General features: G+C 42.4%; 1 protein-coding gene and 1 long non-coding RNA gene across 2 annotated transcripts in view; both read right to left on the bottom strand.

The window, feature by feature from the left end:
* Nucleotides 1–10,326: 10,326 nt before the first annotated feature.
* The window catches only part of EMCN (endomucin), a 43,486-nt gene continuing 33,827 nt past the window's right edge, over nt 10,327–19,985 (bottom strand). Inside the window, 4 exon segments of the mRNA XM_015862125.3 lie at nt 10,327–12,029; nt 13,194–13,267; nt 15,185–15,203; nt 15,205–15,302. Coding sequence (XP_015717611.2) covers nt 12,024–12,029; nt 13,194–13,267; nt 15,185–15,203; nt 15,205–15,302 — 197 coding nt within the window. The 3' untranslated portion in view covers nt 10,327–12,023.
* Nucleotides 17,150–17,852, bottom strand: LOC146761102 (uncharacterized). The gene is made up of 3 exons (XR_014945951.1): nt 17,716–17,852; nt 17,441–17,568; nt 17,150–17,349 (listed from the first exon to the last, which is right to left on the bottom strand). It is a non-coding gene; the product is annotated as an uncharacterized LOC146761102 (long non-coding RNA).

A 19,985-nucleotide genomic window follows, 5' to 3' on the forward strand; every position in this document is an offset into this window, starting at 1 on the left:
TATTGGGGGAAGGAGGCAGGACCTTCAGTAGGGGAAAAATGATTAATCTGCTGGCTTTACTGTGTGTGTCTTTTGATGCTGAGTGAACATTAAAATGCTAACACATTATTCATGTCTCCTCCATAAAGAGGTAGAATCATAGAATCATTAAGGTTGGAAAGAACGCCCAGGATATCTAGTCCAACTGTTAATCCATCACCCCCTTGTCCACTAAACCATATCCCTCACTGCCACATCTCCATGTTACTTGAACACCTCCAAGGACAGTGACTCTACCACATCTGTGGGCAGCCTTTTCCAATATCTCACCACTCTTTCAGAGAAGAAGTTATTCCTAAAATGTAACTTGAACTTCCTCTGGTGCAACATAAAGCTATTCCTCTTGTCCTTAGTAGAATCCTGCTAAATTCTTCAGGGAAGAGAGGCACATAATTGCAACTTCTTCACCTGTATCTAAAAGACAATCCTTGCTTACTGTCCAAAATGATCAGTCAGTACCTCTCATTGAAGTGAGGAGCATGCAGTGAAAATCTACAAGGAAACATTTCTTTCTTCCATGCCATGCTGCAGTAACCTGAGAGGCTGATTGCCACGAGGTCTCCTGAAGCTTCCAAATGAGTCCAGAATTAAGTTAATACTTAGTGAAAGGTTAGTGCCTAGATGCTACTGAAAACCAGGCTTAGTGTTCAGAAGACATATCAAGAGCGGGACAGCAGCATCCCACTGGGGTATCTGCTGCTCCTTGTAAAACAGCTGTTTAATTGAGTGGCAGCAAGAAGTCAGATCAACAGCATTAGAACGTGCTGCTGGAACTTAACACTGACCAGATCCCCTTTGCTGTCAATTTTTCTCCAGAATGAATAGCTGGACATCAAAGTATTTGCTGTGGCTGTCTCTTGCTGGCTACCCTCCATTTATATCTCACCTTGGCATGGCTGTCTGCCTTAAAAGAAGCTGTATCATAGAATCACAGAATGGTTTGGGTTGGAAGATTATCCAGTTCCAACCCCCCTGTTGGCTGATTTCCCCCTCTCCCATATAATTCCCATATAGTGCTGGTTTACGCTCATTTGTTTCCCAAAATGCATGCTGGTGTCTGGGTTACTGCCAATGGAATCTTTGTGAAAGACTTCCAAATGCAATGTCAGAGGTTTGCCCAAGCTCTGATAGAAATCTGGTTAAGATAAGAAGGTTTTGATCACAAGAACAGAATCCAGCAGTTTCTGTCCTGAAGCCTCAGTGTAGAACAGTACTTAAGTCCATGACTAAATTATTTACATTATTTTATAAAGCAGGATTAACAACTGACTTAGGATGCTTTGTCTGTTCAGCATTTTCAGCTGTTCCCAGGTTGTGTGCCCACAGTGTGCTTGTGCAATAGCAGCAACACAGTTACACAGCTCACCTTTTCAGAGGGAAAAAGATAAAATAAGCAACAATGACATAGACACACACATTTCCCTTCTTACATGATGTGGGGAGTAACCAGAAAGAAGCTTTCTGAAACCATTTCCAAGATGTACATCCCTCCCTCTTCTTCACTCAGCCCCATCACTCAGGTTCTACTACACCAGCAAGTGACTGCCATCACAGAACTAGAAAGATGAGATGACAGCAGAGGAGGCTGCCATCTCACAGAAGGGCAGCAGACAACCTCCACAAGCAGTACCATGTTCAAATGCATTATTTGGCAATAAAACCATCATGGAATTAAAACCCAAGGTAGTCTACAGTGGCCTGACTCCAGCAAGCTAAATTCAAGTGGAGGTGCTGCAAGCCAGGAACTCTGCAAGTCCTCAAGAGCCATGAGTATTATATACACTGTCTGTCTCTCACACTGCTCAATTAAAAAATGAAATAAAATTAAACACAGATAAAAAATAAAAGATGATATAGATGTGGGAGGTCAAAACACTTGCATTGGCATGCTGACGCAGTTGTGATGTCTGATACCGAAGACGTTTCACAAAGACCTGAATATCAACATAAAGCAACCCTGTTAGTCCTTGCTCAGAAGAAGGGCATCTGTCTCAGCCGGCCAGGGAAAAGATGCTCTCAAAGCAGCATATTTCCTTTTGAGTCTGGTTTCAAACAGAAGAACACTGTTTGCTGTTCTATGTTTTTTTTCCCCTACAAGAGAAACTCAACAGTGAGAATCACACTGTTCCCTGGTGGGGCTCAGGAACACCACGCACCCAGAGCAGACACTCAGCTCAGTGGGGTTTCAGTCAGAGAGGTCAGTGGGGCTCTAGGGGAGAATAGAACATTTTTCCACAGCTCAAACCACAGCTAAGATGTGATTTCCTCCCAGAAGCTCAGCCTGGCCTCATTGATGGCATCAGGGAATTAATTAAAGCAGGGAATTAATTGCAAAGAGCAGAAGGAGCAGGAAGACACCTTGCTTGAGCCCCTGGGTGAGGATGCATGGGGCTGAGGACGATTTCCCAGCTGGTGGCAGTGGCCCCTGCCATGTCACACACATCTGAAGTGTGCTGCACTGAGCTGCACTTCAGCTGATTAATCTAATTATCACTACAGACTTAATGAAGTCATTTGCCACTCCACTGCATTACAGACACTATAAGTATTTCTCTTATCGGTTTGCACCTGAGAAATTCATGGCATTAGTGGGGGTTGGGGCTCCGTGTGTTGCTAAAAGGAAAGCACATCACCCTCTTTAGACGAGGACACTTTCAAGAGCAGATCAGAGAGAGTTAAATCAGCCCAGATAAACCACTTAATTTCCTCTTCCCTGATGGGGGGAAAACACCCAAAAATTTTCAGAAGCAAAGCTGCATTACTGGGAAATCCAAGCAGCTGTTTTCTGCTCCAGTAGAAGCAAGCCATTTTAACAAGAGAAAAAAAAGAAAACCCAGAGCAAAAGCCATGAAGATAAAGCATGCAGGAGGTATCACCACCACCCCACAGCCATAGCTCCTTATACCCTGACATCGTCCTTACCCACCTGCATCAGTCCTTCCCACACCATCCATCCTCACACCCAAAGCTTTCCCTGCTGTTTCTTCTCTGGGAGGGATTCAGGGCATCAGGTGGGGACAGAGGTCCTCTGGGCTTTCCATGGTAGAGGTGGAGGGGGAAGGGAGGCCCTGGGTTAATTAATTGAAACTTCCCCTGCACCTCGAGTCATTTGAGGCGATGGAGCAACTCCAAAGGAATACAAATGATTAGTATCTGGCTCATTAACCTTACTGATTACTCCTAATCTGGCGGCCTCCCCAGAACAGGAGCCTGCTTTGCCTCACCAGGAAAAATAAACCCCTCATTTTAGACACTAAAAAGGCTTTCCAGGGTGTGCTGCTAGAATAATTGTGGCCACTGAGCAGTAAATCCATTTCCAAGGGAAAGCATTTGGTCGTCAATGGGGATGCACGACTGTATCAGAGAAAAATAAGCCAAAAAAATAATGATGTCAAAAACTACAGGCTTTGGGTAGATAAACATTTGTTCTCTTTCCCTCTTGGAAAGTGTAAAAAAAAGATACACTTAGGCAATCAAACCTATTACTATTTACATAAAACACGGCACATATTTGCTCTGCGATGCGTTAGCTGAAGGGTAGATAGGTTGTAGCCCAAAAAATGAAATGTAGGGGTGAGTGCCAGAGATCCTGCTAATAACCTCTTGGCTTTCCATTCCTGAGCAGACCCAGAGCAGAGAGGAAGCGATATATAGCTAGTGCTATTGGAAAATATTTAATATAATCTAATAAAAAATGCAATTTTCTCCTCCATTAAGTAGTGTGGGGCCTAAGCCTGTGAGAGCCAGCTGGAGCAGGTCACCTTCTCACGAGCCCAGTTTTGCTCCCATTGAATTCGGGAAGCCCTTTTGAGCTCCCAGGCAGCTTCATCAGAGTGATTTGGAGCTCTGTGCTTCTGTTCTTCATTTTAATAGCTCTTAAAGGCAATAGTTTCACTGCCATTCCTCCTCATGGTCCAGCAGTCACCCAGATATCCACACATGACTCCGGTGCAGGGAGCAGAAAGGAAGGGAACAGGCTGAAGGAAATCCTCCAGGAGCTGCCAGTCAATAACTAGATCACAGAATCACAGAATGACCCGGGTTGGAAGGGACCTCAATGATCATGTAGTTCCAACCCCCCTGCCTGGCAGGGCCACCAAACATACACATTTACTAGATCAGGTTGCCCAGGGCTCTGTCCAACCTGGCCTTGAACATCTCCAAGGACGGGGCATCCACAACCTCCCTGGGCAGCCTGTTCCAGAGCCGAACCACTCTCCTACTATCTTCTTCTAGATGGGAGTTCTTAGTTCATGGGTTTCACATCTATAACTCATTATGACTGGTCTTGGGATGTGCAACCACTAGTGACGAAGCATGAGCTTGAAGGAGGATATATTTATCTTCTTGTTTCCCCTTTCTAAGGACACAAAGCAGTTCCTGGAGTTTCTCTGAAGTATTTCAGAAGCTGAAGACTTTGACCACAATTTCTGGCAGTCTATTCAAAACAGTTTCTCTGTATGAAGTGCTGCATTACTGAATTACAATAAAAGGCAATGCCTTTGGGAGCAGTATAAATAACTCAAATATGAGACAGAAAATGAATTATAATTCAGAATAATTCTTGGTAGGCAGCATACATTTTTTAATTACAATCATAACTGCTTTTTGATTCTGAGATAAGAAGTGGTTACCATAGTGACCCGATCCTTAAAAATAATTTTTGCCTAATTCTGTACAAACCGCTACATAATACCTTCCTTCAGAGAAAGCAATTTAGGTAAATGAGTTTTCCAAACACTAGGTTTTGTGTATGAAAAAGCAATGTAAACTTTACTGAAAAATAATACGACTTTGGTTAGTGCCCAAAGAGCTTTACATACACATTCCCCCACAAGTGTACTCACAGAAGTTTCCTCATGTTCTGTGCATACTACAGATCTTGCACAGCTTTCAAGCTGATGTAGGAGAGCTTTGAGATCCTGCAGAGAACTGGAAAAATAAGAGATCAGAGACATAACTGTCCTGCAGACCAACTGGACCGTTATTGCTCACAATCAGAAGGTTTTTATAATGTTTCATTTTATTTTAATTGTTCTTAAAATGGGCTGCTGAAAGTTGACCATGCACCATTAATGGATGGCAAAGGGAATAGAGAAATGAGAATGAACAAGGCAGAATCTGACTCAAGAATGATCTTTCTACTTGAATTCTTGAATACTTGAGAAAGGCCAAAATGAATATACCTAGCAAACAGAACAAGATTTGAAGGGGGGTGCCATCCTTCTGCCTATGAGCTTTCCCTGTGTCAAGGGAGCTGATTCATCCTAGCCCCAGGAGATATGCCTGACACCTTCCAGTATTGGTTTTGTAAATCTTCCATGCACACAGGCACGTACCATTGCAATGTTATTGATGGAGATCCTCACTGCTGCAATTTCCAGCTGCTGTCATTGGGCATGCGAGCCATTTTGATTCAAAGGAGTCCTACAAGACACTATGCCAAGTAATTAGAGATGAAAATTGCATACCCTTAAGCTCACGTTACACAAGAGGCACCTTTAAATATATTTGTTCATCTACTTGGATGTTTAATGAAGCTGCCCCCTTCTTAACATGGTTGCAGTGGAGGCAGTTCTCCCTCTATCCGTTGTGTAAGATACCATAAGGTCTTTTAGTATAGTCCTTTTCCATATATTTTCTGCAGTGTGAGATACAGCCTCATAAATGCAGTGCTTGGCTTCAAGTAAGACATTTTTGTCTAATTGCCTTGAAGGCAACACGTATCTGAAGGTGACAACAATAACATAAATCAGAATTAAGCATGGTCAAAATGTGTGAGCATCAGCTAAGCTGATGCTGTAGAGTCTGGACTTGGGGGTAGAGGGCAGAGCAAACAGGAGCAATGCTCCATCTGCGATGTGCCAGCTGAAGATACTTCCACATACAAAATAAGATGCATTTGATGGGAAAGTCTCTGATTTTGTCCATTTCCCTAAATTCTTTCAAATATTCAACTTTTCCCCAGAACATATTTTCTCTTTTAAAGTATGGGCTCTTTGGCAACTGGTTATTTTTTAGTTTGCCTTTAATCACCAAGAAATCACACCATCACCAATTCTGGTAAAACCATTTGGACTTCCTCTCATCCCAAACATCTTTATTTTCCAAAAGATGTTGGGCGTAAAGGGCAGGGGCTTAGCTAAAGAAATTCCTATAGGAGATATAATTTGCGATATAAAAATGCTAGAAGAAGAGCAAACAGATGTTTAATATATTAATAACTAAGTACCTCATACTCAACAGTCTCCAGGCGCTGAACATAAGAAATAAAGGTATGAATGTGATAGCTAAAACATGACTTTATTTCTGTTTCCAGACCTAGGGAAAAGAGAGAGTCAACTCCGCCTGTCCTTAAATACTCAATTTGCCAGTTAACTAAGAGTGATGTTAATAATAACAGAGAAATCTGCAAGAAACTGCCCTCACTCTGTACAGTGGGAGCTGATAATATTTTCACGCTGAAGGCAAAGCAAGATGAATTCCCATCATCCTCCCCATAAATCAAGCCCCAGTGACTGCTGATTGTTCACCGGAGCTGGAAATGAGCTCCTAAAACCACTGAGCGCTAATTACAATGAATTATATTAAAATATTTGATCTTCGTCAAAATGAACCAAACCACTCTAGGTCACAAGTAGCCATGAGAGGACTTTCACAATACTTCCACCTGTTCTTTATGATGACTATAAGGTAACATCAGCCTGATCATATGCATTCCTGGGTTGAGGGCCTTTGGTGACAGTCTCTTGCCCCATTTTCCTGAGGTGTCACTTGCAGCTCTCTGGTGACAGGCCACAGACTGGCTCATCCCCGGCACCATCACCAGCACCATCACCAGTACCATTACCTACCTCTCTTGGTGAAAAGAAAGAATTATTTCCAGAGCAAACAAAGAGCCAACAGGAGCTTGGAGACCCAGGGTGCCATCGTGGGCTGGCAGCAATCTGTCCTATCATTCACAGGAGGTACACGGTGCTTTGGAAGAAAATGCCAACTGCATTGACTGCTCCATATTTTTGGAAGGAAACCTTGTGCTGAAAGCAGAGGTCTAATTGCCTGCAGGGCTAAGCAAGGCCCACACTTCTCACAGGATCTGTTTTCAGTGCCTGAGAACATCTCCATCTTGCCAGCTGGCTGAGGTGCTTCATGCCTCAGGGGCTGTAGCTTCCCTGCCCAGGAGCCTCCACACCTACTTCATGTTTTTTGTTCTACCTTTAATTTTTTTTTATTTTTTTTTTCTGTTCTTTCAACAGGATTTTCAAGTACTGGGGAGGTAATGGGGAAAAAACATCCCAAAACATCGAGTGTTAAACATCAGAGTGATTCTTAGCTGTGTATTATGTATTGCTTAATAGTTAATGCATCATTAAGAAAATCAACCTGAATGAGAGTCCAGGCCTGGAGAACTGTGGGCTCACATGCAAGTTTCAGATGCTGATGGGGAAGTGTATTTCCCATGCAAGTGTAAATAGGTCTTCTTCCCTAAACACCACCACCTTGAATACCCTTCCCTAAACACCACCACCTTGAATATCTGGAATGCTCTCTCTAGGAATTACATCCATTACCTTTTCCTTATTTTACTCTGTCAGATTCATTGTTTATAATCCTCATTAATCCCCACTACTTCCATAGGCAAAATAACTGATTTTATATGTCAGACACAGCTACAGAAAATAATTTAAAACACCCCACATGTGCCCAATGATTGAGGCTCAGTTACAGTTAGTGCATTGCCACAGCACTGCAGCAGAATGCTAGTGATTGTGCTCCTAAAACTGGCACAGAAAACCAGCTGGTTAGGTGCCCTCATTTAATTTACATATATATATATATATTTATCAAATATTTCTGGTTTTAGAAACCACCGTCATTCTGCTGACACTGCAGACTGAAACAGCCCCACCTGCATGGTGCCCACTTGGGATTGGCTGTGGGAGGACCGTATGCTGCCCATCACAACCAGCTGATCTCAGCCCACAGATTTCATGGGTGTTCCTGAGAGAGGCTGCCTTTCCCTCCTTGTGGTTCAATTCTTTTTTCAGAAAGTGGACCACAAGAGGGAGCACAGGAAAACTGCAGCTCTCCAAACGAGAGGAAGCAAGGATACAGTGTAATAGCATTTGTTCCTTCATTCTCTGTCCTTATTTTATGAGGTGCCTCATCAGCGTGCTCCAAGTACCAGGTGTCAGTCTGCAGCCCAGCCATAGGTGCCCAGGTGTCTATAGGTACAAGCAGCATTAGGAACAGGTTAATTCAGACCTGCAGTGAACCTTGAAGGGATCCCTTTGAAGAGTGACACATCCATCCACTGATTGGAAGAAACATTTCTAACCAATTTCTAACCAGGGACCCCAGAGCTTTCTCTGCCCTTCCCACCCTCCATCCATCCCTCCCCCCCCAAAGTGCAAAGCTGGCAGTCTCGAGGAGCCACGAGGACAATCCAGCCCATCTGTGTGTCCATGCATGAAGCAAACATGACTTGGCCTTGCTGACAACTGAAGCATATGCAGAAGACTCAATTATTACCCCTTAGAAAAGCTGAATTATCTCCTGGAGCTGGAAATGGACAGTTGCACGGGCTCCATGGAATCATGCATGGTTGGATTTTTGCTGTTTTGTTCTCTGCTGTGCCATGCTGTATGTAATCGTGTTGTGTTTTAGATGTTTAACATTGTCCAAACAGCAGCCGTGGGACATTGGAGGTGGTGAAGGCTTAGTGCTGTCAATGAAGCGTGTGGATGGAAAGTGGAGAGGGGAAGGACAGAATGAGCCGCTCTGGGACGAAGAAGAAGAACACCAGGCAGGGAGGTGTCCTGCTGGTGCACGAGGAAATCTGAACGTTGAAAATGGTAATAAAAGGCAAAAGAACACAGCAGTTCTTCTACTGGAAAGCACCACGCCTGGGGGAGCTTAAAGTGCTGTGGAATGGGAGATGAAAAGCATCAGTATTCCTGTCCTCCCCTAATGGTTTTATGTAGTTACTGGGGGAGGATGTTTCTGAGTTATCATTTCACTGCCTGGTGCTGCTCTGGGAGTGTTCTGATGAGGTCCCAGCAGTGGGTGTCTGCCCTAATGCCCGGAGTAGTGAGAAGGGCTTTGCCAGCCATGGGTTTATTTTTGCCCTCAGCCAGTCTGAAGTCTTGACCTTGAGTCTGGATGAAATGCTGCTGCTGAAAGAAATGGGATTTACCCTCTGTACGTGACTTCTTGTCCTGAAGTGCATCTTGGCACTGTTCTGCTCTTCTTAGGGCTAGTGAACTTGCAGGATGGGTGTGGGGGCACTCAGAGGACCTTTCAGCCATATTTCAAGAGCGTTGGTGTTTCATATCCGCTGCATTCACTGGGGTTAATTAAAGTCTGTGCTTTATGAGTTGCCCTCGGCCATAAATGGAAAAAGATCTGACTCAATTGAGAATTGACAGAGTAATCTTTAAGCTCACTTATTTTATTAGATATAGAGTCCTAATTTGAAGAAATTGAAAAGCCATAACTGATGGTGCTGGGGAGGCTCTGAGAGCTCTTTGCCCGTAACTGCAGAGTATTGGAGGGGACATGGGGCCAAACCATGCCCAATGCTCAGCCTTCCTGGGCAGCACAGAGGTCTCTGGATGGTATCTATGCATTTGAGCACCTTTCTGAGTCGTGCTATAGCAGCCTGCACATTGCTGTGTCCACAGACATGGCGTGTTGAGTCTCACAGTGCAGCAAGTGGAACATTGAGAAAAATGGCCAGCTGATGGCCAGCACACATTGTGGACATCTGCCCAGTGTGCCAACATGAGCTGCTTGTGGGGTTTTTAAGAGTACTTAATGCCTACTGGAGCCTACAGACCATACTGGACAGTGGTCAGGCTGGGAGCAGGAAGGCTAGGATTCTGCCTTCAAACTGTTCCCATTGCTCCTGTATTCCCACTGGAATACTCTGTGATGCAACAGACAGCTTTGCTGATGTTTCATAAGGGCACTATGGGCCCTGTGGACATATTTTTGGCCATGCTAGTGACTAGAAAGGGTCAAGCAGGTGTTTTGGACAAGTACTACAGCTAATGATTTGCAGCAAGCCCTTTTCTCTCCCCTCACCATTTGCAAGAAGTAGCAGTTTTCTGCACTCCTCAGAGCATCTGCTGGACCTGGTCCTCCCCTGCCTGCCATGCCTGGAGCACCTGGTGCCTGGGCTCACAGCAATGTGTTTAGCTCACCCCGTGCCACAGCAGTGCAGTGCAGTGGCCAGCTCTGGCACAGGTAATGAACTGCATTTCTGCAAAGAGAAAAAGTAGAGCCTTTTAATAAACATAATAACTTTTAATAGGAAGTTGTTTTCTCTCCTTGACACATCATGGAGGATGATGTACTGAACGAATTTTACACATACACATATTTTTTGTAATGTTTCTCTGGTCTTTTCTACTGTCCTCTCAGTAGGATGCAACATGCTACAGAAATATTTTAAAATCAACATCAATATGCACAATGATTGCTTTCTTTTTTTCATTGGAAACTTCAGCAATCAGGAATCTGAGTTGGTCCAGATGCTATCTGGTATATTTTAGGCCTGACCTTTCTAAAGCACAACTTCTCTGCTTTGCAGCAACCCAAGTGATCCAGGAGCACCTGAACAGACCATAGAAGTTTAGCTACAGCATGGAGAGGCCTTGTTCATTTCTCAACTTTTACAAAACTTCATCACAATTTCTCTTGGTGCTGCTAAGACAGAGGATTAGATCCATCACTGATGAAATAAGAGCAACAGTCAAAAGTAGGGAAATTAACACTTTATCTTTGTGCATAAATATGGACTAACAAATCCATTCAATATCTTGCCATACTGCTACTTAAGTTTTATCTACCCACAGAGGGAAATTGGGGGGAGAAGTTTCCTCAAAAGCATTTCATCAATGGTATCACAACACAAATTGCTGGCCTGGCTCTCAGCCCCACATTTGCAACCCCAACTGTCTCCTGTCCTTTCCCCAAAACAACAATGGAGCTTCTCAGCACACTGCCAGAGTCAGCGGATTGGGGCTGAGCAGATGCTCACATTAATACAATTTTTGAACATTTACAGTTCTAGCAGAGTAGGATACATGCAGGTAGAAGCACTACTTGATATTTTTGCAGCATCAGCTCTGTACAAATTAAGAGTCTGTCATCATCACTTAAACACTCCTTAAACTTCCAGCATTATTTGGTAGCCACCAGGAATCTCATGTATTACTCCAAATACAGGGTTCAGCTGCAGAATTGCTTTTCCTGCTGATCCCCACTGTGCACCTCAGCTCAGAGGAGTCATTCACAGCATGCACAATGCAGTGGCTAGCCAAGGAACAGGAAAAAAATTAACTGTGTTGTCTGCTACATCACAAGGACCATATTCAGCAATTCATAGAATTTCAAAAAACAAAACAAGAACACAAACATCAGTGCAAAGCATATTCACCCCCTTCACAGAAATAAAGCACACGCTTCAGCATTTCACCCAGGCATCCCATCCTGTAAACATTTATGACAAGTAAAGCATGTGCTTCAGTGAGGAGTCTCCAGGAAACCACTGAATTAACTTCCACTGTGGCAGTTGGCCCAGTAATGTTTCAAGGGTCAGGCCATGTTTGTATTTTGCTACATACAATTAAAAGAACCCTAAATACCGTAAGTTCAACAAAGTATGCTAACATATTCCTTCCTGCATGTGCAGAAGATTCTTGTAATAATGACTATGCAAACACGCTCTTCAACCTTCTTGAGAGTTTTCCTGCTTCTACTATATGAGAACATAATAAATACACATGATATACCAGTTATTAAGCCATCAAAAAAGCACATCGTTCCAGAAGGGACAGGAGGCACTTGAGGCTTAGAAGTCAAGGGCTGGTCATTAGCACAAGTGTCCTGCCTGGCAAAAAGCTTCAGCTGCTCCACAGCTCCTGTGGCATTGCAACCTTGGTGGGATGTTCCTGCACGTTGTCTTAAACCAGGCTGCTTCACATCTGAAATGATAACAGTATCTCAAGATTATTGTTCCAGGTAAGACTGCTCAGGAATATGACAATAAGCAGAAGCGAGCAATACAGAGTAAATCCAGCATGGAGCAGATAACAGGGACTAAATCCATCATCCAGGAGATTGCCCTGCATCCACACAGAGTCAGCTCTGGGTTTTTAGTAATATAGCGACATTACATTCTGATGCTCTAATTCAAGGGACAGATTTCACCTATTTTATCCTTGCTGTTGGCATCAGGAAAGCTCAGTTTGGGCATTCCTTAGGGGAATGAGAACAAGCCAAAAGATTCAAAGATGTCTCTTTGTGTTGCTGGTCAATCAGATCTCAGTGGAGGATGATGGCACCCATTCTAGGGGACTATTTTGCAGTGATGGTGCAAGGCTGGGCTTCATCTGGACCCAACACTGTTGTCTCTACCCACTCCCTCCCATGGTATGCTCTGACACCTATTTTCTCAGGACATCCTTCATCTTTTCTTCCCTTTTAAGAGAAGCAGCTCTATGGGAAACAGACAGATGTGTTAGGGGAAAAGATCATGAATGAAGGAAAATGTATATATATATGGGTTATGTATAACCCATATAATAAACAGCAGATTTCATAGCTGCTCTGATGGTCCTTGCTCTTGTACATGTACCAGCTTTGTCCAACACTTGCCTGTTCTGCATGTTGGCAGTCAAGAAATTTAAGGCAATAAAGTATCTCAATGAGAGTACTTGCTTTTGCACAATGTGGAACAGCTACAGCCTTGTTATGAAACCAAAGTTGCTGAATGTGTAAGTTCCCTTCCTATAGACAACTGCCTTTAAAAAAAATCTACTTTTTGTAATTTTGTTATTACAGAAAGGAAATCTGACTGGCAGATTACAGCGAGGGTACGAGCAGCTAAAGCCACATGCTAAGTCCATAAAGGTCTACCTCTGTGTGGTGGCAGCTTCTTCAGCTGCCATGAACTTCTATAGCCTTGGTTTGCCCAGGTCTCTTGTTCTGGATGGACTGTGCAAGCTGAGCTTTAAGTCCTTGCTCACTTTGTTCTGTATTTTTAACCCTTTTGTTTAGTTATATGTCACAGTACCAAGACCAACAAGCGTTACCCAGACTAACAGGTACTAATATTACAGGACTTGAGACAAAAGTAAGAAACTTACATATTTATTGCTGAAGTTTGAAGAGGAATCATCACATTGTCGAGTTTTATTCTTCCCCTGAGATGAATTCTCTCCTAAAAAACAGAAAATATGTTTTGCATCAGTTAAACATACAGGGAGAGGACTAATGAGTCCAGCAGCAGCACATCATTGGCCACTACATACACTAGCCTGTCTCCTTGTTGGGCTTAGGCAACAAAAGTTGTCACACAGTAGATCCTCACTGCTCCCTGGGTGTCATAGAGTGTATTCTCTCTACAATATGGTCTCAATGGTGTGTTCCTACCACAATAAACTTCACTGACAAGCACTGAATATTGTTCAGCAATAATGTGCTGGAATGTGCTGCTAAATTAGTGCTTCAGAAGTTCTGATGGTGTTAAATTTCAATTAAAAAGGCCTCTAGCAACTGCTTCAATAATTCATACAAAATTTTAAGAGAATGGGAAAGCATACATTTCTGGTAGAAAGAAAAAAGAAACATTTGGACAAGACTGATGTATTTTACCGTGAGGAAGATAATATTCTCTAATTGTAATAACTATCAATAATGTACTATCGGTTGCACTCTCAGGTGCTTGCTCTGCTGGGCTTTGAGGCAGACTTTCATGAAAGGCACATACTTTGCACAGGGGGAAAGCAATGTGTCTAAGGACACGTCCCCAAATATGTCTTCCCATTGCTGCCAATAGGCTTTGGATCAGAGCATAAATTGGGTCCCATGCTGCTGCAGAGTCTGTCTGGATTTTCTGGTGCTAAACACATAAGCTCAAGGGTAGAGTGAGCTGCCATCAACTGTTGCTGTGGTCAGCATCTCCCTGTGCTGTCAGTGACAGTCTAATGGGAGGCTCTGGGATTGCAAATGTGTCTGAAGGTATTTTCATTATGGTGTCTACAATAATTAGTGCCAGTGAATCACTTGGTGGTGAAGACAGAATGATGATGCACTGAGGAGGAAATAATCACTTAGATGTTCCCTTATCAGGTGTAACACAGGTAACAAACATTTTTAGGTATGTGACTGCAGTATGCCTTGAGACCACACAGAAAGGCATCTAGGCCAGTTTCGGAGCTTAATGGCTCAGTGCCTTAATACTGTGCTTAATATCCAGCTGCATCACAAAGAGCAAATTAAGAACAACATTCAGGTTAGTTGCAAGTGGGAAGACATTTTTATTGATCTCAAAATAGCTGTAAGTGACAGAAATAAATTCCAAGACTGATGAAAACCGAACTTGCCACCAAAACCATCGCTCACTAAAGACAATGGATTAGACCTTATTTCCCATGAGGGAAATGAAAACCAAACATTTGTGTTCAGTGTTTTCCTAGAACAGATGATAGAACTGAACTGAACTGAACCAAAGGAGAATATATGCAGCATGACTGCAGTGCTCAAATAGTGCAGACAGATTACTTACATGTTTTGAAGGCTGTGATGAGAGAGAAGGGTTGTGCAAAATTCATCAGACACCAGAAACAGTGGAAAATTAGAATGTGTTAATTTTGAGTTATGCATCCAGTGAAGGGCAACACACACAAAGTCTAGTGTTGCAAACTGAATGGAAAGTATCAAGAGAGACTTGAACTGCCAGCTTCTCCTAGTATTGCTATACAGCATCTTGTATCTAGTGTCACTTGACACTAGATTGTTTTATTTATATTATGGCAATAACTCACTTGTGGTAAGGTATTGGAAGAACATGTTGACAAAAGAAGCTGGGGGTGTTCAGGACCAGGCTGGATGGGGCCCTGGTCTAAGTGGGAGGTGTCCCTGCCCACAGCAGATGGGTTGGAACTCTTAGATGGTCTACAGTGTCCCTTCCAAGTCAAACCACTCTATGATTAGAGGTTGAAAGACCACTGCATATTTGTCTGTTTGGCTAAGTCAACAATTAACTAGGAGACGAAGGGACCCAGCAGCAACTGGCTTGTACGGTGACCAAACAGTGTTGGCTGGGGAGCTATGACTGCAACGCGACCCAAGTTACCTGCAGTCCTGCCTTGACTGTGGGGCTTCTCCTGCTGAAGGAGGAGCTGTGAGCTCAGAGAGGTTGGCAGAGGGCAGGGAGAAGCCAACCTCAAATATATCCCGTGCTTCTACAAAAACTGAAAGACATGATGCACAGGTTGAGAAAGAAGCCTCTGACAGAATATTTGGAAAATGAAATTAGACTGATACCAACATGTAAGTTTTTCTGGGCAGGTAATCAATGAATCCTTCTATCAAACCTTTTACTCTCTCTCATCCTTCAGTGTTGCATCTGCTTGTTGATTATTGTCTGAAACTAGACTGTAAACACAAAGACACAGGCACTGTGAAGTCTTTAAACATCAGTGTAATACAACAGACAGAACTGTAGTTAAACTGCCTAGCTTATTGCCACAGGATGCTGTAAATGCCAAAGGAGATAGGACAAATTACTGTAAAAATCAAGTACTGTTAGACATACAACCTCTGTTTTAGGAGTGCTACAAGGATGAAATGGAGGATGCACCCACGTGCCTCTGCCCTGTTTTTCATCTTTCCTAGACATCTTGTGCCAGCTCTTGTCAGAAATGGGGGCTGCATATGCACAGCCTCCCATGATAGCATCCACAGGATACTTCCCCTGGAGAGACCCAGCAATAGATTCCCAGTAGCTGCCAGGCTCAGCCCTGGGCACAAGGGGATGCACTCTGCACATGTTCTACTCCAAGGAGTCTCTCTTCAACAGAAGGGGGATGGGAAAGAGTGACTAGGAATTGTTTTGGTCTTTGTAGCTTCTGACTCTTCAGTGTATTAGTTCTGAGTGCATGGGAAGTAGACAGTACTGTCTATCTGCTTTCTATAGTACTACTGTCTAATGGATACTGAGGTCTCTGTGAAGCTCAAGGTTTAACCAGGAAAGCAAAGCAAAAACACCCCGATGAAAATGTGAGGCTTTCTGATGGAGTAAAATTTCACTTGTGCAGTATTTGATATTGTTTTTTGTTGTTGTTTTTACTCTAAGAAGTGTATTCATTTCTGACTATGTTGCATCCTGATCTTAGTGTATGTGATTAACTAGTGGGCGTATAGTCAGATGAAATTATAGATTGTATAAGATCAGTTTTGAAACTCTGAAACAAACATTTCTTTGTTTCACTTTTACAGAAGGCTGCTACACTAATCCCTCTTTCTTTTTCTTTTTTTTTTTTTCCTTATTTGATTCAGAATCTGAATATATTATTTAGAATGCACAAACACTGTAGAACAGGGTGATGAACAAGAGTTAACAGGTTGGATTGTCATGAATATAGAAAGACTTTGATGTGGGCAAAGCCAACTCTGACTTCTGTGGGAAGGCTGGAAGAAAAGAAGGATATAATAAATAGGCTTTGACATAAAAAATAAGTTGTGCTGCATCTCAGATTACACTGTGTCTAAGAAAGAAATGACTTGCACTTCTATTTCACTATAATATCTGCTGCTGAGAAATCTCTCATGAGAGGCAATCTATTTCAAAGCAAAGAATTAAATAAAGCATTCTGAAGAAAAGACTTATTTTTTCATAAAATATGAAACTACTGCTGTAGACCCAATAACAAGGATGCTTGTCTTGACCACGCAGAGATGCAACCAGTGATACAGGAGGGCAGTGCTGAATGGGACCCATTGCCCAGCTGCACCCATGAACCCCAGCACTACCTGCAAACTCCTTCAGCAGGACTGAGGAACATCTCAGAAAGCAGCGTGGAAAGCTAGCAAATGCTTCACAGACACAAACATCATCACATCCTCAGCAGCCTCTGATTGTAAGGCTGCTTGGAAAAACCTCACAAACTGCATAGCTCAGAAACTGAGTTAGAAGTGCAACCACAGATGGAGTTCACAATATTTAATATTTTTGACTGTAGTTTTGTCCCAGGTTCTCAACTGGAATGTGTGCAACCAGAGCTTTGTGGTGTGAGTAAACATACACTGAATCAAGCCATAAGAAGTAAAAAGCTAGAAACGTTTATTCTTCTGCATCTATAATGAAAGAAACTACAACTTCAGGTCATTATACAATACAAGGTTTAAAATGTCAAGTATGAGAAAATAAGAAAGAAGGAAAGGGAAGCAGGTACTTGCTCTAACTCTTTGACGGTGGAGGACAGTTTTCTATGAAGCAACTTCTAGGTTTTCTACCTGCTGGGGAAAAAAAAATGGGAATACTACTCACAAAAGGTAAAATAAATAAACAAAATCATATCCCCACATTAGAAGGAACGTCAGCTCTTACCTCTCACAAGCATGCAGCATATCAGCAAGCTGCTCTCTGCTGACCTGCTCTGCTTATCTGGCAAGGGAGAGGAGGCTGCAAGGGAAGCTTCAGTGACAGAGACACAGCTGGATGCGTGCACCTGGCTCCTAGACGAAATGAGAGAGACATGAAACTACCAGCAGATGTGGAGAAACCCCGTGGTGGGGTCATGTTCTACACAGCCCAACTACCTCTGACAGAAGCAAGCTTGCTTGGGTTGAGCCCCTAATAAGGCAATACCAAAAATTTCTTACCTGCTTAAAAGTCATGGTCCATGCTTGGATGTGCTCAGCGTAAGAGAAACTGAAGAGGAATAATCTTCTGCAGCAGCTCCAGATTCGTCCCAGTATACTACAGTCAAATGAATGATTTGATGTATGAAACAGCATAATTAAACATTGTCAGCATTTGGAAGTTTATGGAAAACAATGATGAAGTTGCCATAATTCAGCCTCATCATCTCAGAAGACCATAGGATTTTCCAGCTCCAAACCCCAACAGCACAGTGGGATGTCTCATGATGATGAACTTCATGTGTATTTCCATTGCCAAAGCAATTTCTCGTGCTGAACAAGAACAGGGTTTTTTACTTCGTTCTGTGATGATTTCAGTGCTCAGCCACCATCCACTGCAATGGCAGGTTAGGAAGAAGTAGCTATTGGAAGAGGTGCTGATCACACGGGAATGTTAGTTGATCTACATCCTCAGTTCATTCAATTTTGCACAGCTCCATCAGAGTGCACCTCTGCAGACTGATTGCCTTCTCCAGAAGGATTATAATAAGCTAAAGATCTTTTGCATGTGTCAGGCCAGGCCTCTTCTCAAATATCCATGGTTTCCTGGGACATTTTCTCAGCTTCACTTAGTAGCAATTCTTGAATTTTTGTTTGTGTCAACAGCTGGTGTCTTGGGAAGCCTTGGTGCTTCTAAGAACACTTCACCAAAATATAAGCCACATCAGCTTTGGCACACTTTTAATATCCTTCCAGAACATTCAATGCAGAACAGACAACACCTCTGAAAACCAGAAAAGGCATGTCTTACCCTGCTATCGCCCACAGGCACACATGGATCAGGAAATGCCCCAATGGATCACCTTTTGCTAAGGCACCAGGACAACTCTTAACAACTTCAAAATATCGTCACCTGCCACATTCCTGTGAGACCAGATACTAAAGAATGAACCTGTGGACTGCCCTTAATACATTTTAGAATGGGTACTCCAAGCGAAGGCCAGAAAATGAACTTGCCAAATCATTACTCAGGTATCGATATGTGGAATACCGATGACCATAAAACCATGACACTATTACACATCATTCATATATATGGAATAGCCTTATTCCAATTCCTATTCTTCAGCCTTTCTTTTACTAAGGAACTTCTGTCCCCCAGCATTTTTTTGCGATCAATATCTGGTTTTCAGTAAAATATGCAAGAACTGTCACAGTAAAAGCAAGGAATACTTCAAGATAGGCATTACTTTATCACTAACACCATGTATGATGGTATTGAGCTCTTAGTCATCACATAAAATTCTTCATCTTATTATATTCATAGTAATATTTCTACCACTTGCAGGTCTGTGGGCTACATTGAATCCCGAATAATTAATACTTTTGCAGGTAGATTTTCTTGGGGCTCTGTACTGTGTAAGATAATTTATTTTCCCTAGGAAGAGCTGACCTAAATTTGCCTATATACTCAACAGGGAATGACCGTAGTAAGTCCTGTGCTTGCACATTAGTGCAAAACTTTCAAAACAATTCAGTATCTTAAGCATTTATATCCAAGCTGAGTTTTCATGTAAGTTGCATGTACAGTCACTTATCTTGCATCAAGCGCTGCAATTTACTACCAAATGTGCATGAAAAATTCAAAGTGTTTGGTTTTGTCTCCTTGGATTTTGCTTTAGATTTCTTCTTAATGAGTAGTGTCTTAGAGCTCATAGTCATTAGGAAGTCATCTTTCTAGAAAGAGTTTTTAAAAACAAGAGTGATAAAGCTCACTACTACCTAGTGTCCCTGATGATATTGCTCCATTAAAATACATTTAACACTTCTTTTCCTGTATTCTTTCACATTAATTGTAGGTATTAGAAATTATATTCTTGATTAAATATAATTCATCTATGCTTCTGAAAAAGGAGCCCTTCTTTTTCTTTTAAAGTATGAAATTAGGTTCTGACAGATTTCTAAAAAGGATTCTTCAGTAGTCAATGGAACTCTTAAGGTCGGCTAAGTCCAAATCAAGATACATGTCCAAGACAGATAGGATAAATAGCATTTTGGTCACGTATCTCACATATCTAGGTGATTGTGACAACTGTCTCAGTTGTTTAGATGTAGAAAATAAGACAAGGCTAAACTCACCACAAGCTTTGATCAGGACATGGCCTGCACAACACCGACACAGGGTTTTTCTAGGTTACCTCTCTGAGACAAATTCCTGGTTGTATACTTACATGCTTTGTGTATAAGATTTTTTTCTAAACATTCCTTGTAACAATTGCACAGTCACAAAA

This window comes from Coturnix japonica, chromosome 4 (assembly GCF_054131305.1).
Source record: "Coturnix japonica strain WE chromosome 4, WE-NBRP24, whole genome shotgun sequence".
Classification (NCBI taxonomy): domain Eukaryota; kingdom Metazoa; phylum Chordata; class Aves; order Galliformes; family Phasianidae; genus Coturnix; species Coturnix japonica.